Source organism: Trematomus bernacchii, unplaced genomic scaffold, assembly GCF_902827165.1.
Source record: "Trematomus bernacchii unplaced genomic scaffold, fTreBer1.1, whole genome shotgun sequence".
Taxonomy (NCBI): domain Eukaryota; kingdom Metazoa; phylum Chordata; class Actinopteri; order Perciformes; family Nototheniidae; genus Trematomus; species Trematomus bernacchii.
Genome location: NW_022987527.1, coordinates 270,098 through 292,202, shown reverse-complemented (window position 1 = coordinate 292,202; position 22,105 = coordinate 270,098). Strand labels below are relative to the sequence as shown.

The window sequence follows — 22,105 nt, the reverse complement described above, 5'->3', positions numbered from 1 at the left end:
GCTCCCTTCACAAACACAATATGCAGCACAAGGAGCTGTGATTTCTATAAATAGCGCTGGCTTCACGCACAACACTTTGGCTACCATTAGGCCTACACATCAACAAGCACAGGCATCAGCCACGAGCTGTGAGCCTGTCACATGTGCCTGAGCAGAACACACAAACACAGCACAGATTGTGAGTGTGTGTCATATGCTCGCACACAGACAAGTGCATTCATACTCATCCATGTCAGTTAGAAGCACTGGGTTTGGTCCCTGCAATTGGGCGAGATGTTTTACTGTTTTCACTAGGAGGATGTGGTAAGATTTTCAGTTTAATGCCGAGTCGCTTCAGTACACACAAATCATTTTTTTTCGCCCACAAGCCTATTAGCCCACTCATGTACTGACAGGAACAATGACAGCAATATTTACCAGAAACAGCATGGACAATAGGCTGACATAATCAGAGAACAGAGGGGTTTCAACTCATGGAAAATACATACAATTACTAGAAAGCAATTCAGGAGAAATGCTGACAAAAGAGCAACAACAAGATAAGAAATCTTAACGTGATGTTAAAATATCTCTCAGATTATCATGCAGAGTCTACCAGATGGAGATATGGCCACCCATGGCAGTGCATCAGTGAGTCCCAAGGAGAAACAGCAAGGAGACACGACTGCCAAGAGATACACGAGGCTGTGGTGCCCCCTGCTGGTGAGCCATTGGAACTACATGGAATATAGTTGGCGCTAAATTGACTATTCTTCTAATTGTAGTTCAGAATGTAATAATATCTCAGAATTAAAGCCATATATATACATTTTACAGCCTTAAAAGACCAGACTTTTAACACCACATGTGTATGAGGCATATAATCAGTTTGCCACGGGATAAAAAGGACAAATATAAAACTTTAGTAATAAATAAAATGACGTGATCAATTTCTCTACTGTAAACAATACAACTAAATGTTATCACAAATAGTGGCTTTGCAGAACAAATAAACTAGATGAAATGAACCAAGATTTGAATTATTATATATTTATTGAACAATGTTAAGCATGATAGGGCTCTCCATGTAGGAACTCTAATAATATAGTATAAAAATTAAAAAAGTACAAATAACAAAGACAAGACAAGGCATCGTAAACAACATCCAGAATAAGAATTAATAAACAGATTTCTTCATGGCAGTATTTTCAGAATAGTGTTTTTCTTTTACTTTTATAGCATTGGTTGCAAAATGTTTCCTCAAATTGAGGAGTTAACCATAAGCATTCCCAACTATTGGGATGAGTATCGTTTTTTCTTGTCTTCCTTTTAGCATTTCTGACACAAACCGTTGAAAAAGGCAACAATTAAAGTTGATAAATCCATGAAGTACAAAATATGAAATGTTCAGAATAAAATGTAACATTATAGAAAATGGCCCAAAAAACTTGTACAGTTAACATGGCCATAGAGGACTTTTCAAGTTAAACTGAAATGCGAAACAGATGGCGGACAAGTGTGTGATCCTACGTATCCCATGCTGCCTTAGGGCTGGATTGTGCTACACAAAATAAACATTCCTCATTGGATGAGGTCAGTACAGGGTTTGTAATACCAGATATGGTCGTGTGATGGAGCTTGCTACATGTAAATGGTCAGTATAGGAAGTGCATGATATACTGATCCTAGAACAGGATGATTCAGTCCATTGGGAGCTGGTCAACTGACCGCCTCAACCCCGTTTGAGTTTGTCGATGTGGAAGAGGAGTTTTAGAGAGGGGCCGAGCTTTAAGCCCATGTACTTCATCATCATGTCGCTGCGGAGCAACAGGAGCGCTTTGCCGTCAATCTCCTGCAGCAGAGAGAGGGGGGGGGGGGGGCATTTTTATTATTTAAGGTAACAAAGAGAAAGTTAAGTTGTGCTAATGTACGAACCAACATCAATGACTGGTATAATAAAACTAAAACAAAATATATAGGTTTTTTTTAAGTTATGAGAGAATACATACATGTTTTCTGAAGAGGTCAGCATGTGGTGCCAGCACTGGGTCGATCTCTCTGATGTACTGCATCACTTCCTCCACGGTCCACAGGTTGGGGTCCTGACCGCTCGGCCTGGGGCTCTCCCGAAAACTGCCTGAGCCTGAAAGTACAAAAGAGCAAACTGAAAATGACTATTATCAAAATGAATGACCTGAACTGTAAATGCCAACTCCACATGACACAGAATTGTATTTAAAGTGAAAAATCCACTGTTACACACTAATATTATCCATATGTATCTTTATCTAAAGATATAGTAATACAAGTAATTCTAGCTGCTCTGCAAGCTTATAATCCAAAAGTGTAATTCATCTTGTAAAGATACAACTCTTGCAGCAACAAAATGTTATTACTATTAGTCACCTCCTATGAAGATGAGACACAAATGTTCAAGTGCAGTATTATCAGCCTCAAAAACTGTATTGGTTAAAGCCTACTTACAGTTCAGTCTGATTTTAGGATTTTTGGACAGGGCGCATATACGCAGCCCCCCCATTTCATTTCTATAGGGTCTGTCCAGCGACGCAGCAGAGGTGCCAAAGTAGAGGAATCCACCCAAAAAATGCAGTGTCGTCATCCGGCAAAGTGCAATGTTGACGAATTCAATATGAGCAAGTGCACAATGCTGGTAAATTATTTTGTAGCATGGCTGCCATATTTCAACAGTTTACCTCGCAATCTTTTGCAAGTGTTGCTGGGTTAACTTTGCAGCGTTGTGAAATCCTTTGAATATTTCATTATTTTTGTATTTATTTGGTGTCTGACAGCCTTCAAACTCATCTTTCAAGTCCCCTGCCTTTTTGTTGTAAATACCAGGACTATGTTTGGTGTGGTCGTACCATTCAGGAGTGATACAAACGCTGCACTGAAGAACTCAAATGGGGTTCAACAGCGACTATTGCTCCTGAATCGGCGTCTCTTCCTACCTGTAGAGTTGTTGTGAAGCAGCAGCTTGGAGGGAGACCGCAGGCCGGGCGTTTGTACCGTGGAGTTTGGAGAGAGAGGGCTCTTCTTTAAGTGCTCTGATGATCCAACGCTGTTCTCCATGAAGGACTCACCTGGGGACACAGAAGGGTCACAGTGAGATCAAATGAACACATAAAGACTTAAACGTTACTATAACGGGGCACTATCATAACAAAAGGGGCCCCCAGCCTAAAACACCAGACCTCTGAAGTTGCAGTTTACATCAGTGTGTGTCCAGATTACTAAAACGTTTATATTAAGACGTTATTAAAAGGAATAAAGTTGATTTTTTGCTGAACATGTGTGTTACTTATTTGAAGTTTTAGTATAGTATGTATATGTTTGTTCTTAAGTTTGCCTTTTTATTACATTTAAGCAATTGTTTGAACATTGATCTTGAGTTCTATATAAAATTGTGATTTTTAACATTATTTAAAGTGGACCTATCATGCTATATTATAATAATATAGTGTAGGACCATACCTATATAAGGCATATTTATACTTTTTTTTTTTCAAAATACCAAACAGATCATGCATTTTAGCCATGCCTCATTTCGAAAATTTTTAGCTCTGTTTTTGCAAGGGCTGATTCTGTGAGAACAGCACCACCTACAGGCCTGGCATATGTACTACAGCGTCTCTAGCGCTTTCGAACGGCAATGGCCGTGGCTGTCTCCTCCTGATTGGTGGAGTTGGCCCAATAGCCGTAGCGCCACCGTCCTGACGTCAGGACAGTGTTCAAATCTGGATCAGTTTTTATCAGATCCGTTGCAGCCCCTTTTTTAGAGATTTGGGTATGGAGGAAAATAGAGAGGGTTGTGTTTTCTGACACTTGGTGAGTTCCCTGGAACACAGGGGACACATATTCATGTATAAAAGACGTACAAAAGTGCATTTTGCATGATAGGTCCCCTTTAAGTAGCCGGGTATTTTGCCTCTTCCTGCAATGTTTATCATTTGTTATCTGTTATATCTATTTTCAAATTGTGCAAAACCATAACAAAAAAGAAGAAAAACATTTCCATTGAGGAACATCCTGTCTCTACTTTATCATTATTATTTTTGCAGACGTACAAAACAACTCTCTCTCGGAGCTCTATATCAGAACAACCATTGAACAGCAGCTCAATGTCCTGCTTGTCGTCCAGGGAGAGGAAGTAAACAAGGGTGGACTCGTACGAAAAGTACCTCTGGGTCCAAATGTGTTCACATGCTTGGCTAATAAAGCTTAAAGAACATCATCAGCTGTAGCCGTGACAGTGGACAATGCTTCAAATATGGGTGTATGTCCATCCAAAAAAGCTAACATTCTTAAAAGTGGGTTTTTCACACAAATAATCAACTTGGCAGCAGCAGAAGAAGAAATGTACAATCAAAACAGTTTCAAGATGTGCACGTACACTTAGACATAATAACCTCTATGTTGAAAATGATGATGATATCATAGTGACCTTCGGGAAACAAAATGTCATCATTTAATTGTCTCCCATTAGACATTTGTGTGAGATTTTGGCATAATTAGAGTTCTTTTTTGAGTTCACATTTGACTCGACCTTTGAACATCAGAATAACATTTGTTCATCATTTAGTCTAATTAGACTCAAGGGACAAATTCCCTCAAGACCTTTTTGAGATATCATGTCAGGGATGGGACAGGGCGGACACATCATGCTGGCGCGGACACAAAATAATAAAATCTAACAACAGTGATTTAAAAGCACAATGGGCCTTATTCTCATGATATCGATCACAGAGAAATGCCTGGAACTGTAGGGAAGTATAACATTGATTTTAGTATGTTCTGGAGAAGTGGAAGAGCCTTTTAAGGGAACTCTTTTACATAAATCTCTTTTAATGTTCCATTAACTTAATTAAAATCGAAGGAAATCGGAAGAAGATGAAATGATTAACCTCCTGCCCAGAACGTAATACGACTCGCTCCTGAGCCAAAAGCTTCTTCTGATTTACTGCCGCCTTTTATATGATTACATAAGGCTTTACTAGACAACTCGGAGCAGTCGATTACTAGAAGTAAATGTCCCACATAAAAGGCGGAGCAGCATTAGAGTTTATAGCAACTGATTATAGAAGCAAACACTATACACAGCAGGCGAGAGCTTTAAGCGAACTTCCCTTTTTTTTACTCACAAATAAACAACATAGGAAAAAAAAAATGATACAAAAGCATTTTTCTTTTTAAACAAGACAACATGACTAGCAAGGAGTCAGATCTGGGCACTGGTCATATCTCAGAGCGAATGTTGTGGTGCACTACAGCTCATCATCTAATATAAAGGTGAAATAATGCACTACTGTTCTAATAGTAGAATTAAAGACAATTTATTTCTTATTAGGGGTGAGCAATAACTACAACTGTGTGGCAGAAACATCGTTTTATGTCCAGATTAGGGTAGCCCATTTCCGGTAAATTTCCATGGGAAGTTAAGCTGGGGAATTTTGGAAATATTCCATATTTGTGGGTTTTTCTCCAGATGTTTTTCCTTGTACGATGTGAGGGTCTACGGACAGAGGGTGTCGTTTTCACATACTGATATTCTGCACAAACTGTGCTGTTGTATTTGCTGTAAAGTGTCTTTACTGTAGGGTATTTTTATTATATGTACAGCACTTTGGCTCGAACAAAAATCGTTTAAAAATGTGCTATATAAATAAAACTTGATTTGATTTTTGAAATAAATAAATACATTTAAGTTTTCCGCACTCTCGCGGGAATATCTCCGCGAGCGAGCTTAAGTTTCACTTTCGATTGCATGATATAGCCCAGCGCAACACCTTCGTCACACATGTTGCCACTTGCTTGTACCATTTCCAGGCGATTTGTAATCTGTTCTAGAAAAACGTTTTTGGATATTTGGGGAGTTAGGTGTCCGTGGTATGAAAAAGTTTGAGAAACACTATACTATACGAATACATTTGTATGTGATATTTGCAATTTAAACATTAAATAAATATATTACCCCATAATATCATCAAAATGTATTTCACTTTGTGTAGTCCACAGGCTCAAATGTGTGGCTTCATTTGTCTTGTGCTTTGGGCTCAAAAGTGTGATCACGTCTTCTAGAAATCATGTGTGCATGTGATGGAGGAATGCACAGTGCCTGTAGGGGGTGTGGTCTCAATAGCCATGCAGTAAGCAGTGTGCTATGTGCATGTGATTGAGGAATGGCATGGATATTCAAGTGTACTTGAATGGCATCGGTTTGTTTTAGTCAAGATTATGCTAAAATATACTTTCCCCAACTATATTTAAGTTCCCTACGAGGAGCCAACCTTCAATTTAGAAACTTCCCAGTTTATTCCCATGGAAAGTTTCCATCTTTGAAAATGTCCAGAATTTTGCAACCCTAATCCAGATATGCAAGTATCTTTCAGTAGCTCTGTGTGGCAGGAATGAGGCCCAGGGTGGATATTAAGGAAAATGCATGACAATAAAAAAGTGACATACCATCAGTGGAGTGCCGGGGGGTTTTGGGCAGTTTCTGAGGCAGAGGGCTGTTGAAGTCCTGGAGGAAGCGCTTAGTGCCTCGACCCGGGCCCGTCGTTAGGTTGTCCCCAAAACTCCTCCTCTCTAAAGAAGATAGAGCCACGTGTGAAACATTTAGAAAGGACAAAGGTGGACCACATTTCATATGATATGATGGCAGTGTAAAAAACACAAATGTTTCTATTTTTGGTACAGAAATAAGGAACAAGAGGGAATTTAGTTTGTGTCAATGAATACTTTGACATGTAAAGGCCCTGACACACCAAACTGACACCAAAGAACACGTCCCGACGGACCCGACTGTTGTGTCGCCTCACGTCTCCTTGGCCAAAAAGTCGCACTGGAACACACCGCAAAGACTTCAGCCGACGGCCAAGTAGCACGTACGCACTGCGCATGCGTAAGGGGCAATAACTCTCCTTACCAGCAGGCGGCGGTAGTGTGTATTCGTCCTTCAAAAGAGGCAACTGGAAGACAGACTGTGTGATATATACAAATAACAAATAGCGTGCATTCCATTTTCACTCTCGTCCATCACAGACTGTTTCACAGAATGTTTCACATAACGACTTATAATGGTGGGAGGCGTGTGGGGCGTTGGTGTTCGGATCAGGGGGTCACAGGTTCAAACCCCACTGCAGTCAGCATGTCGTTGTGTCCCTGGGCAAGACACTTCACCCCAAATTGCTCCTGTGGGGATTGCCCACAGTATTGATTATGTAAGTCGCTTTGGATAAAAGCATCTAACAAGTGACATGTAATGTAATGTCATCGAAAACATGTTTAGTGCGGTACTGGAAAATGAAAAATAATAGCCTTCTTCACTTCTGTTTCGCTTCTCATGCACTGATTCGCTAAGCTGAATAGCCAATCAGAGTGATTTATTTTGCCGACAGCCTCCCAATTCAGGAAGTTGTCGGCACGGCCGAAAAGACACGACGGAGCAGGACACACCAATCTGAGTAGCGCGACAGGACGCTCATCGGCGGCCGAAATCGGTTCGGTGTGTCAGGGCCTTAACATGTTCAAGCATTGTTCATGAATTACATAGATGACTTAAAGGGGACCTATCATGCAAAATGCACTTTTGTACGTCTTTTATACATGAATATGTGTCCCCGGTGTTCCAGGGAACTCACCAAGTGTCAGAAAACACAACCCTCTCTATTTTCCTCCATACCCAAATCTCTAAAAAAGGGGCTGCAACGGATCTGATAAAAACTGATCCAGATTTGAACACGTTACTGACGTCAGGACAGTGGCGCTACGGCTATTGGGCCAACTCCACCAATCAGGAGGAGACAGCCACGGCCATTGCCGTTCGAAAGCGCTGGAGACGCTGTAGTACATATGCCAGGCCTGTAGATGGTGCTGTTCTGCCCTTATCTGCCCTTACAAACACAGAGCTAAAAAATGTCAAATTGAGCAAAATGAGGCATGGCTAAAATGCATGATCTGTTTGGTATTTTGCACAAAAAAAAGTATAAATATGCCTTATATAGGTATGGTCCTACACTATATTATTCAAATATAGCATGATAGGTCCACTTTAAGGAAATGAAAACACATCAGCAAGAAGACACACTGTAACAGTTTAACCCTCAACATGATCACACTAGTACTACATCATTTATTACAAACAAGCATTATGGCAATGAACAGCATATTAATTGCAACCTTGTTTTCTCTACTCCAATAAAGAACCTCTTTGTGAGCACACTTACAAAATAACTGGTAGCCAAACAGATGTACTTTATGTCTTATTTATCTTATCTAAATTCTAGGCATGGCAGACACGTTGTGCCTTTTGTAGAGCAGTGTAGAACATACTGTGCAGACACTCGGGGGGGGGGGGGGGGGGGGGGGGGAGTCACATGGTGCCCTTCCCTCTCGAGTATTTACAAGATTTGTGTCTTAGAAGGTTACTGCCAACAACTCCCCATGAGTGAGGCAGGCGATAGTTTATTTTTTCTTCAGGGAATTTGTGTTTTTTAAGAACTTACGAACACTTAGGGTGCCTCAAAGTTTTTTTTAGAGAAGAATATATATTTTGTCTACAACTGTTTTATTCTTATATTCTTGTCAACTTTAACAATATGTACACTAACAATCTGGAAAATATTTTTCTTTCCAGCATACTAAAACTGAAACTCCAGGTATCTGATCCGTTTCCATAAATGACGACAACATTCTCAACAAAGCTGCTGTAAATGAAATGATGTGTGTGTAAAGTCACGATGAGAGAGCAGGGCACTGACCGGCGGTGTGTGTGTGTGTGTCGTAGTGCAGGCCTCCTCTGGCCACAGGCTGGCTGCCAAACAGAGCGTCGCAGTGCAGGTTGTGGCAGAGTTTCTCCAGGAAGCGGAGGACGTAGGTGACGCTGCTGACCGTGGGAAGGGTCAGGGTGTGCTGCTGCTTCTCAAAGTAAGCTGCACAGGGAGAGAGGATCAGATGATGTTCAATAAAATGTACAGCAGTATTCATTTAGTTAACAAGAACTATGACTACATATGTTCATGACCTTTTGTTACAAGGACATTTGACACAGGACTAAAACTAACTGAAACTAAATGCTGAAACCGTTTTGTTTTACATGAAACTAATTGTTAAAAGAAACATGTTTGCTGATGTGAGTGTGAGCTTTAAAGACATTTTTTTCAGACCTCAACAAACAATGACAATGGAACAAATGCTCCATATGCTCTGGTTGTATTTAGGTGGGGGATATTTGACTAACTTCAGGTAATTAAACAAAGATGAGATAACCACAATTTAAAAAAGTAAACAATTAGGCCTTTTCAAATGCTTTTTCATAGGGACTATTTCTAGAAGCAAGAGAGTGAGAGAGAAAAATGATATTATTTATTAAATTGAGAGTTTGATCCCCACCCGAAATGACTTCCCCCCCGTGCCCAGACTTGAGGCAGGAGAAGACGGTGCCCTGGTTGTGGGCCGAGTCCACGCAGGCCTGAACACACTGCTGGAGGACCGAGGAGGCCCGGCCCGGCCCAAAGTGATCGGGGAGCTGCTGGATACGCCGCGGGTCCAGATGGGGGCCCGCTTTGCCGTACTTGTTAAGGTACACACAAACTGTGGAGGGAAGCACAAAGCAGAAGAGTCAATGATGAAGGTTATGTGACTTGTTCCACGACGCATTTTACTGACTGTCCTTTACTTTTATTTTTTATTCTAACCTTTTTTATATTACCATATTTTATTCAATATGCTCCTTGGATAACTTTATATTTTTATCTTTTTTATTTTATTTTCTCCTCATAGCATTGTGAAGCACCTTGAGATGACGTTGTTTTTAAAGTGTGCTATATAAATGAAATGTATTATTATTATTACTATGGCTTGTTTTATTATTCATAAGACCTTATTCTGTGGTGGAAACAACTCTACATTGTCTGTGGTTAAACATTTGCAACCAACTTATGTGGCCTTTTTGTGATGTTTTACAATCACACTCACATAGTAAACCGTTGGACAGTGTCAGTTTGTTACTATGGAAACAGAATGTTCATAGCAGAGTAACATAGCAACGGTTGTCCCTCTAGTTTTTCAGCTGTGTTAATAAATGACAAACATGTTGTGTGGTTAAAAAACAAGTGGTTTGTCTGTACTCTATACTCACTGCTATTTGTGAGTGACAGCTTTACAAACAGCCAGGACATCCCAGGCATAAATAATAATATGCTTTATGTCCAGGTGTGTGGGTGTTGTGTACCTGTGGGGGCCTGTAGTGCAGAGTTGGGGATGGTGGCGTTGTCCAGAGGCACAGTGCTGGTGTCGGGCTCTGGGGTGCTGGTGGTGGGAGACGTGGGGACCGGATTAGGGACCACCCGGGGTTTCCTCTGGAGACAAACACACACATTTATATAACATTTGGGTTTTTGCTGGTTCGATACCATCTGTACATTTGTGTAATGTCTTTAATAGCTCATTATATAGCATCATTTCAAAACAAAGGGCCTACCGGTGAATGTGACATGGTGTTTTGTCAGTAAACAAAAGAAAGACAGTCATGACTCTGCCAAGTATTACCATTCATTTGTCTTCAGTACATTATTTGAACCTGATGAGTGAGGCTGCCTGTTTTGCCAGCATGAAACATTTGTTGTGGACAGCCGCTTTGTTTTTGTAATAATATATTGTTGCCTTTAAAATGGAAACCAGCTCAATCTGCTTTAACTGAAGAAAGAAAAAGGTGGCAAACAGGATGCCTTCATGCTTTTTAATCTAACACACAACCAACAAGTTTGATCCACCCTTTTAAAAATGTGCTTAGGATTTTGAAACATATTCCCTAAAAAGGGGCTCGCTAGTCTTATTGGTAGAAAAGGTAACAAAACAAAACGGTAAGGTAACAACAAAGAGGAAAGCAGGATGTGGCGAGGAGAGATAATAAAATATCCCAAGAGACTTTTAAAGTACTAATAAACTGTCACTGGTAAACACATCCTGCTAACCCCTGAAATGCTAATGAGTGTTTTCAAGAATAAATATCTCTTTTTGATATTCTGTGTTTCAGTGTGTGTGTACCTTGCTGCCAGGCTTGGGCCCTCTTTTCTTTGGGATTTTGACGGGTTCTTCGGCCTGAGTCTGGGCCTGCTGCAGAGCGATCCTCTGGGCCCAGTTAGCAGGCAGGCGGCCCCTGGTTCTCCCGGGGCCCGTCACTGGCCTTCCTGGACCGGCCATGGCATCTTCCAGCCAGCCTGCTCTCTTCGCCCAGCCCAGCTGAAAAACAAAAAGAAGAGACAAAGAGTCAAGTGGGGTAACTTTCCTTGCTGGGATACTACACAATGACACAAGGTCAGACATGTTGAACAGAGGCCCATCAGAAGATAGCATAATCACAGAAATAAGCAATCATTTTTGAACGTCAGTCAGTCTTTGGTTCCCTAAACTCGTTTTATTTTACCTCCAATATTAAGCTCTGTAGAAACAAATACATACATAATTATGACAACTTTGCCCCTGAGATTTCTGCAGACACTTGAATACAGTAGAATGGAATTGATGCGATCACCACATTGAAAAATGACCATGTTTTATAATCTCTTAAACAAATTTCAATAATCCACAGACCTCACTTTGAACAGACATGGTCCTATCAGAATCAAATAAAAAGTCTAGCATTGACGTCGGTGTATCGGGGGAAAAGGCGGAAATCTTATGCACAGATACCACAAAACCTGAGAATATAAAATCAAAGCTATCTGCAGGACTAGATTGACATCATTTATATAAATGCAATAAATGTGTTTTTTTTAAATCAAGATAAACTGACCATGCCATGATCAATAAAGATAATCGTCTGTCCCTGATGGTCCCTCTTCACCTCCTCATGCCTACCTTACTGCCAGGCTTGGGCCCTCTCTTCTTGGGGATCTTGATGGGCTCCAGGACTTTGACAGGCTGGAGGCTCTGCGGCCCCAGCGCCGGGCCCTTCTGGTTCCACAGCGCCGTCACCTTGGTTTTCCTGCGGCCTGGCTTTCGTCCTCTCTGACCTGGAGGCCTGCCCACTGTGGGCGGGGGGTGCATGGCCGGGCTCTCCACACTCCCGTCTGTCAATGGCCCGAGGCTCTTAGGCAACACTAGCGCACGGGCAGAGATGGACAAATACACAGAAAGAAGGGGAGATGAGTAAAAAGCTGTGGCTTAACAGTGAAATATAACAAATGAACAACTATAGCTCCAGGCTACCCATTTAATCACAGGGGGTGCACAGTAATGTAATAATGTTTGAACAGTCAGAGTAGTTATTTTCACATTAAAAGCATTTGTGATCCTAGAACAGAATATTCTCCACATAATAAGTCATTTAAAACCTACATGATGTGGTTATGTGATGTGAATGGCAGCTCCTAACACCAACACACAGCAGTGTGAGTCATGTACCCGACTGCTCACTCATCCATGGAGCCTTTACGCTGTTGGCTACAGTCCCCGCTGACTTTAGCTGCAGCCAACCAAGAAGAAAGTGGTGTCATGCACACACATTATACACTCTCCATGCATGTGGCTCATCAGGTATTAGCATTACTCACCTAGGATAAAAATACTTCTGTCTAATGCAGACTAAAACATGTACAACTTCATTTCATAATCTGTAGCATTTAGTTATTAAAAAAATACAGCACCGTTCAATGCAAAAACCTGAGCTAAAGCAGCAGAGAAAGTCCACCATTTCCTTACTTGGTGGTTATAAGCAAGAGGTCACAAAGCTACTCCTCTCAGACGGTGAGAGTGCTTCACAGAGAGAGAGGAGAGGGTGAGAGGTGACATCACGAGGTGCATGCTCCACTTCGCTCCTGAAGATTGCTCATTCTTTGAATTTTAATCTGCCAGTGAACTCAAAGGGTTTATTTGGCCTTTTTTCTGCATATAAATAAGGTCAGAGAAGTCAGACTCTTGAGAAATTCTCTGCAATATAATTTCTCTTCATGGGAGTCAGGTTAAAGGAGGGGAAAATAATAGATGCAACACTTACAGCGATACTTTGTTTTGCGGTAAGACATCAATACACTGCTTAGAGTAATTATGGTAATTTATCTCGCAATACTAAAGGTTGGTTTATCTACATAACGGAAAAGAAACATGTTTCCCACTATTTCCCATTCTAATGGTATCTATTTATGCATTTAGTTTAGGTTGTACTGCTCTGGATGGACAGAAAACACAACATGTAAAGAAGTACTATGCTGGATATCTGGTGGAAAACCATATATTCTTTCAGTATTATATTTAAAAAAATCTTACAAACACACACTACCTGGATAAACTGTGATCTGTAACTACCACAAAAAGTATAAGGCAGATGGAAAACTAAAAACTGAAAGAACACAGGCTGAAAGGTGAAGGGAAAAAATCTGTTTGAAAGAAAGAAAATCTTTTTTTCTGGCATACCTTCAACCTCCTGCTGGAATGAAAATGAGAAGAAATGTGTGAACGCCTTAAGCGCCTGAGGAATAAACCCTAATAAAGAAGTACGCTGCTGACAGCTAAGAGACGGTCTTAAGATGTATCTCTCACACTCCCACCCATGCACACACACCCTGCCTATCTTGACGGGAAACATTTCACAAATCACATTAACCACTGAGGGAACATGCACATGGAAATATCATTTAGAGCCGGGCCTGCTCTAAATACATCAAAATAGCCAAATAAATAAAGCCAACACAGCTGGACAAACCCCAGGAATGTGTGCATTAAAACAACAGCCACATAGAAGACTTCTCATGCACCTGACACACACACACACACACACACACACCCACACACACACACACACACACACACACACACACACACACACACACACACCACACACACACACACACACACACACACACACACACACACACACACACACACACACACACACACACACACACACACACACACACACACACACACACACACACACACACACACACACACACACACACACACACACACACACACACACACACACACACACACACACACACACACAACACACACACACACACACACACACACACACACACACACACACACACACACACACACACACACACACACACACACACACACACACACACACACAGAGATTTACGAGTGCAGCAGCCACATTCATTAACACAGGCCTTGGCCCGAGGAGCTTTATTTATTAAACACACTCTCACACGGGACCACCAATCAATGCAAAGCTCAGTCCTCGGGGCTACTGCAACTTTTCATAAGGGAGAGAAAAACAAGACACCTGATTGACCCTAAACAGATTGGTTGAACCTTAGATAATGTGTTTAAAAGGTTCCAGCTCGAGGTTACATGTTCATTGATCAGTGCTTGTAAATACAGCCAAACAAACACGAGGCAAACCCTTTTTTTTCTCTCTCCTGTGAGTGCACCGAGTTCATTGAGTTCACAAACTGTTTCCAGCTTCTCATTACAGGAAGATATCTACTGAAAAGCGTCAAATCTATCACTCCGACTGCATTTCTGTAATTCCGTTCATCTTTACTCACCTCTCGTGCCCAAAAAAAAGTCAAAAGTGTGCGGTAGTCTGCACAGCTGTCCTCAGATTCACCCTCTCCTCCTGCCCTGTCCTCCTCTCCCACTCTTCCTCTGCCTTTGCTCCTCCTATTTTGTATTTCTTCTTCTTCTCTCCTCCCACCATCTGCTAACAATGTAAACAATCCTCCTCTCACGGCATACGTCTGTCTTTTCTCTTGGTTTCTGTCCCCTCTCTTAACTAAATTCCCTCCTAAGTGTCTAATCAGAAGCTGTTAGCCGGGGTGCCAGCGAGAGGCCTGTGGAGGGAAACCCGGGCTCCTTTCAACCACGTCAGGGCCCGGCTCTGCCAACTGGGGGGGTGCCAGGCCTTCATAAAACACCAGAAGGCTACAAAGGCATGTCCTGCATCCCTTACATCCCTCCTTCCTTTTCCACTCCTTTAGATACTATGAACTCTAACTGAGGAGTACAGCTGACCTTCTGGCTGATAACCCCTGTATCCACTTTCTTCCTTTTATGTTTCCTGTATGACAAATTGCTTCCTCTGATTCCTCGTGAGGAGACATTATTCATGGCAACTTCCTGCTTTAGGAGACACTAACTGGGGAAAAGAAAAATCCTTGTTTGCTAAATGAGAAAAGACTGACAGTGGGAAAATGACTGGTGTGCATACTGCAACTTTTTACAAACTAGACATCATTTTATTAGATACTGGAAGCAGAGTTTGCAAACAGAGTTATAATTATATCCGCAGAGAGCTCACAGCATTAGCAATAAAAAATAGCAAACTCATGTAAATGACTTGATCAATTGTTGCTAATGATGCCTTCAGGCAGATGATGATCTTCCGTTACACAGCAGGACCAAACAAACCCATAAATACTATGAAAAGCAGAACTCCAGCTCAATATATTGAAGAAAGCGCCTCATTATTGTGGCAAAAATGTACAAGCAAAGAAGGAAAACAAATCAAATAAATACCACTCAAGGGTGTCCAAAAATAAGAACCAAAAGTGATTTTAAAGTGCTTCTTCTTAAAATATATCAGCATGAGTTTTGAAAATACACTGACTGTAATGCAATCAAAAGGAAGTGTAAATATAATACCCGTTTTGTTGACTTAAAAAGGTCATGGATGTGCCAATGTAACTATGATAATTACATATTCCATATATAAATATATGAAATATGAAAATGTCTTACAAACTAACTTATTGGAATGTGTGTGTCCAACTCCGTATACTAATTCATCTCATTTTAAAGTAGCATTAGACACCTTCTTGTGCTTTACCTTATCATCGTGAAGTAAATGCTGATTGCACAATCTAACGGCTGTAGAATAATGACACCATCTGCGTTTCAATTGGTTCCCTGCAAGCCTCGCTTACAATATGCAGACCTATCTGCCATAGGGTTGCAATCTCACAGGAAAACAAAGGCTTGATTTATGGCACACAAAGAATGAGTATAGCACTTGGGATGTGTCTTAATTATGAAAGTAATAAAACAGCAATACAAGGCTCCGTAGTCTGAACCGATACAGCAGAATCACAACGACACTCCATCCGTTCTTACCTTCACAATAAAAGCCCTACACATATACACTGCATCACTGCGTACCAGAGAGCATTTTGCTACGAGGCAACTCAACCAAATAGCTAACAATAGTTATCCCAAAGTAGTAGTGGTGATTGTGGAAACTTTTCCTGAAAAAGAAAAAAGCTCCATACAAGGAGGAGGCAGGAAGGCGACAACGGGATAAAATGCTCCTTCTACTAAGCTAGATAATGAGGTAACACAATTTGCCTACTTGGGTAATGTTGTCCTTTCTGTTTTGAAAGACCCTGCACACCAATAAAGGTATTTCATGTTAACCACAATGATTGGATCTCTGCTCATGTGAAAGTTGGTGAAACCTATGAAGGTCGTTTTTTTTCTGTGAATGCTGATCTTGACATACCAATTGGAATAGTACAAGTATAAGTTGTATCTGGAGAGACAAGGACATGTCAATTTGTACACTCTCACTAAGAAAAAGACATCCAATCAGGACAACAAGTAAAAACCATGAGTAGGTGGACCATGAATGTTTGTGTCTTTAAAGGACCAGTCTTCCTAAACTACCAACCTACGCTTCAAAACCACCTGTTTTGTGTGTTTCAGCCTCCTTAGCAATACAGTGAAAACGATTTTTGCTGAGATATAACACCCTTTTTTCACAAAACATCCAGCCATCTATTGAAAGATACAGACCTTTGGTTCCAGGCGACTGCAGGTTGTCCCCTGTGAGGGCGCACCAGCCCACGGGGAAGATGTCCCTCGAGTCGTAGCGGCAGTAGTAATCGAAGGCTCCGCGCCAACCATCGAAGGTGACCAGCACCTCCACACCACGCAGCGCACCAGCTGTCGCCGGGCAGATGAAGTGGGGATTTTTGCGGTCAACCGCCTCCAGCTTCATGCCCACCTGGAAGGAGTTCTGCTCCGGGGCGGGAGGCTCCTGCTGGGGAACATGAAGAGAACGACAGGGGGTCAGGTATGAAGTTGGCATGTGTGCATTTATTTGTACCAGGTAAGTGCAGGTAAATCTACTAAATGCTGGTGAATTGTTGTTAAGAGAGTACAATCTTACTAAGAATAAGTAATGAAACATGCTTGTGTTCCCCTTTATATGGGACAGCAAGTTGTTTTTAGAGTGTATTGAGATTGTGAGCCATGCACAGGTACCTTGTGAAAGATGCGCGAGGGCGCCATCTCCGCTCCATTTAGTGTTTTCAAAAGGAACATGGGCCAAGAGGACGCATTGAGACGAAAACCTGCATCAGATAACAAATGTTGTCATTTCTACAAAATCGTAAAATCTAAATATTATATGATAAACATGGTGAGATTGAAGAAACAAATCATGGGAACACAAATAATCACTCTGTCAAGTGAATACAAATGACCTGCAACCATTTTCATAATTGATTGATTTGTTATTTCAGTCATCATTCAAGCCAAAACTCTGGTTCCAGCTTCATGTGAACATGGTGATGCTTTTCTGTGTTTTGTATTACCGTAATATAAATATATTTTTAGAGTTTGGGACTGCTGGTCGGTCAAAACACATCTTAGGAAATTAAATTGACTTGAAATTAAAATCTAATGAGTTTTTAGCACATTTGGACATTTACTAGACTAAATTATGAATCAAGAAAATAATTAGCAGATTCATAAATAATGAAAGAGTAATTAGTTGCAGCCCTACAGATATATAGGCAGACAAACAGAGTGTTTGTGTCTTTTCCCGTGGGGTTTTGATACGGAAATGACCTAGATAAGAGGCTTTCTACGTTGTGTCAGGAAGTTATTTATAGTCAACAACATGACACATTGACTTTTCGGTGCTGTTAGTCACTGACACCTAGTGGACCCAAAATGAAAAAGAGACACTGTGTCCGTAGAAAGCATTTGTCTGTGTCTTTACCAAGCGGGGGCTGCAGCATGCCTCCGCTCTTTTCACAGTTGCCGATTGGCTGGATCTCTGAGGAGTCCACGAGGCGCCAGAAGTCGTTCTTGTTGTCCGACCCGTCGAGGCGCAGCCGCAGCCGCGAGCCCGTCAGGCCCACCACTGTGGCGATGCAGGTGGACGTGGTGTTTCGGGGGTCCTGGGCCTCCAGCTTCATCCCGGCCTTGAACTCGTTTAGTGGAGGTGTGAGGCTCTAGATGGTGATGACAGACAAGTTGGAGAGTGTCAACATATTAACAGCAGTGGAGAAATAACTGAGTTGAAGATATGCTAAGAAATAGTTTTGAGTTGAGAGTGCACATTTAAATCTTGCTCACCTGTCTGAAGCAAGAAGAGGGAGCGCTCGAGGCCCCTGTCTCTTTAAGGTATTTGTCCCAACTAAAATGTCCTGAAGAACAAAAACATCAGAATGTAAACGTTGTGTAAATGTGTTTTTCCAGTCGTGATAAGCTGCATAAATGTTCAGGTTTTTATTCATTTTGACTTGAATTGTACATGTTTTGTAAACCTCAACACAAAATGCCAAAGACACGCAAGGCTTAACATCTATTATCCACATTTGTAGCAAACTTTGTCTTGATGATTAATGAAAAATGTTGAGGCAAATCCCTTGGCACTATTTTCCCGTTGGAATTGCTCAAAAGTGCCTTCATATATCACCGGCTGCTGTGGGTTATTTACCTTGGTACTGTGAGGGCACCCGGGAGGGCCGTCCACTCCGGGCATGCTTGATCCTTCTGGCATCTTTCCACTCTAAAGCTACAGGAGCCGAGACAGATAGAATAAGCTCTAAACTACGGGTGATTTTCACATCAGTCAGTACCTTGCAATACAAGCCCCCAGTCCCTGCTCCAAACACTGACTGTGATAACAGGACTATTACAAGATCATATATGAATCTGCCTGCACAGTAAAAACACAGGGGTTGTTTTGTATGCTATACTTCAACTTCCCAAGCAGGCTTCTATGAATATTGTTTGTTACAAATCATACTGAGCGTGGTGTGATCAATTCTTACCTTTCTGTGGCACAGGTTTCCTCATGCTCCAACAATACTGACCAAGCTCACAACACAACAGTGGCCTCCACTCTATAGGAAGAAAAAGGCACAAAAATAACTTAGAGCTTTAAATAAAGTAAATAAGTTGCTAATGTGACCATTTTATTGTAGATTAAGCTGGTAAAAATATACAGGCCACACAGCATCTTAAAAAAAAAGCAGCTCACGCACTATATATAGTTTATCCCTAAAGGTGTAACACAAATGTATGCATTTAAAAAGACCATCATCCCTTAGACCTCACTTGTATGTTGGTTCATTTAACTTCATTTCAAAGGCAAGAGCTGGAATAAGCTCAATGTATAGTACTGTCAGGCAGATTGTATTTCTCCAACCTCAAACCTACTCAAAGGGGTTGCTGTTTAAATTGTTCTGAAGGCATCGTAAAACTTATATACGAGACCCAGCAGGCTTTAATATATTGTGCGTTTATAGTTAAAAGCTTATTTTGAGTGAATGGAAGATTTAACCACCCGTATTCATGTCAATAATGAGTTTTATTTGTATATCTCAAAGGGATTAGGTACTCGGCATCTAATTTATACTGTACATTTGTTTAAAAATGAAGGGTCTGTTTTGTTGTTATATCAGAAAGTAACTTTGAAAATCTAACTATTTGTAGGCTTGATCCCACCAATAAACATGCAGGAGCATTCAGAGCCAAGGATAGGCTCCTACGTGTTAACTGTACTGCATTTCTAAGGGAAACCAGAGCGCTGCCCCTGTTATCTTTGTAGCTCGCTGGCCTACTCTCCAGGCAGGGGGTCGTCATGGGAGGCAAAGCCGAGGCAAGTTCAACAAAGAAACCAGAGAGTACGCCGACAATGTACTACATATGGATTTAATCAGCTTTTTCACACTTTAAGGATTCACTTAAATATCCAAATGCAATACAAGCTCCTTGCTGTGCTAACTGCATGTTCAGGCAGTAATTGATATAAACGAAGGGGACCAAATATTGGAAACACCTCGTAATAAAACAGCAGCACAAACTATAGCCTCTAAATCACTACGATATTAACCATATATATATATATATATATATCACCAACTGCCTCAAACATGTGTGTGTATCACTGAGCTCAAATTGCTTGTATTTGTATTACACACAACGTTGATTAAAATATACCATGTCGTAATCTCATTTAAAATAAAAATATAATATTGGGTTTATAAGAAGATAAAGCTTTACTAGGCAGAATATCAACCACTGGATAAGAGCAACATGTTTTAAGGCTCACTTACTCCTAATGTAACCTTAACCAACTTTACCAACCAGACACAACATCCAGGTCAACAGGTCAGACTGAACAAGTGCTTCAAGTAATAGTCTTTCTAGTCCCACAGTTCAGTGGAATTGATTTGACATGAAGTAAATCAAAAATAGACCACAACTAAGATTAGATTTACGTTTATGATAAGGCAGAAACAAACTAACTAACAGAGAAGATGCGAGGGCTTTTTAAACATTTCCAAACAAGTTTTGATATGTAAAATATAGCGACAAAAATAACATTTAAAGTGTCTGATACTTCAATTCACGAGTGAAAGAAATTGTGCAAGTGTTTAAAACATGCACAAGCCAGTACTGACACACACAGTAACGTTATAGCGACACTTGTCCGCTTAACATTTACAGAGGCATTATAATTAAAGTCGCAAAGAAATTCGCCCAACAAAGCAACAGAGAACTGACAAAGTAACTTGGTGCTCATATAAACATTACCTACCTTAAAACTTCATAACCGTTTCGCAGTGTTTCTCCTCCCCGGATGATTTCCTCTTCAATGGAAGTGCGCCTTTTTCCTCCGCCAAGGGGGGGTGGCGTCCAAATGAAAGCGGCCCGGTCCCTGCGTGTTTCCGTCTGGGTAAAGTGACAGGACTGGCGTTAGAGAGCAGCAGGCACTCCTCCCTCCTGTTGCTGACCCACTGAGTGTTTACAACTCAACACCCAGCTTGTGCCACTTCTCTGTCATCTACACGGGACGCTGTTGCCATTTATAGCCACAAACATCGCGTCTCACATGGAAGAAATGTGTTGTGCTCCATTCAAAACACAAAGCCAACACATGGGACCCCCACCGCCCTCTCCTGGGGTGCATTTGCATTCGGGTTAGATGCTCATTTACGTGACAGAATTGCTATTTCAGGAGGCAAACACTGCACTGAGGATAGACTTTAAGGTATAAAGCATTAACAATGAATGAAAACAAACCATGCATGCAAAGTGCAGTCGTGCAGACACCACTTCCAGCATGCTATGCTACGCACTGCAACACAGATACATGCCCACTGCCCGGGATGCTACGTTAGCATGCTAGGTGGCTCGTTAGCTCCTGATTATAAATATTAGCATTAGCAGAAAGGGAGCAGAGTACTAGCATACAAGAGGCTAACCAGTGGAAATCTGGGCGCAATGCTGAAGCCGAGGCTAAAAGAGGACGTGCTCGATGTATCCGAGGATGTTTACCTTGCTTTGTAACGTGTGTGTTTGTTTCTGATGTGGATTTAGCGCTTGTCCGCCATATTTTCTCTCCCTACACGATGAGGAGGGGGTGTTTTGCCAACATTTCTCGTTGGGCAGTCAGTCACACAGGCGGGCAGGATGGAGGATGGAGAGAGGGTTAAAATACGACCCCTGGCGGAAGGAGAAGATGGGAGAAAGACAGCCATGAAACAATAACAATATGAAACACATTATAAATATATAAAATATCCTTATGTAAAAAATAAACACTTCTAACAACCTGCACTTAAATGTATTACTTGCACCCTAATGTAGGCTACCTACTTTGGACTTGCACTTCCAATTCACATGTTTATGTATTTAACATATTCATAATAATAAATGTAATTTTAAAATCACTTAATTTCCTACATTCTTTATTTGTTAATATCGTGATCCTTGTATTAACTATTTTCTTTTCTTTCCTGTGTTTGACTCTTAGTACTGTTGCTGCTTTGACACCTGAATCTCCCTACAGGGATTAATACATGATCTTATCTTATCCCAATTATATAGTATCTCTTAC

The 22,105-nt window shown here is 41.2% G+C and overlaps 1 protein-coding gene across 2 annotated transcripts; it reads right to left on the bottom strand.

The window, feature by feature from the left end:
• Positions 1–1,029: 1,029 nt before the first annotated feature.
• LOC117474338 (polycomb protein SCMH1) lies at positions 1,030–21,690 on the bottom strand. 2 transcript variants are annotated; one of them, XM_034120203.1, is made up of 17 exons: positions 21,544–21,690; positions 20,804–20,937; positions 19,032–19,103; positions 18,695–18,772; positions 18,331–18,401; positions 17,972–18,206; positions 17,230–17,318; positions 16,759–17,005; positions 11,857–12,098; positions 11,044–11,238; positions 10,229–10,355; positions 9,388–9,588; positions 8,757–8,927; positions 6,460–6,582; positions 2,949–3,080; positions 1,989–2,122; positions 1,030–1,831 (listed from the first exon to the last, which is right to left on the bottom strand). In XM_034120203.1, the coding sequence occupies exons 3-17, from the start codon at positions 19,054–19,056 to the stop codon at positions 1,712–1,714; spliced, it is 2,190 nt and encodes a 729-aa protein (XP_033976094.1). In that variant the 5' UTR covers positions 19,057–19,103; positions 20,804–20,937; positions 21,544–21,690; the 3' UTR covers positions 1,030–1,711. The 2 variants fall into 2 exon arrangements, with proteins under 2 accessions (XP_033976094.1, XP_033976095.1); XM_034120204.1 differs by having other exon boundaries at positions 16,759–17,002.
• Between the last annotated feature and the right edge of the window lie 415 nt (positions 21,691–22,105).

Bases quoted from the DNA above. Each gene is read 5' to 3' on its own strand.
- LOC117474338 (XM_034120203.1), bottom strand. From the start codon at position 19,056: ATGAGGAAACCTGTGCCACAGAAAG. The intron at 18,207-18,330 runs GTGAGCAAGATT...ATCACCATCTAG, and splicing joins CCTCTTCTTGCTTCAGACAG to AGCCTCACACCTCCACTAAA. The intron at 11,239-11,856 runs GTAGGCATGAGG...TTTGTTTTTCAG, and splicing joins GGCCCAAGCCTGGCAGTAAG to CTGGGCTGGGCGAAGAGAGC.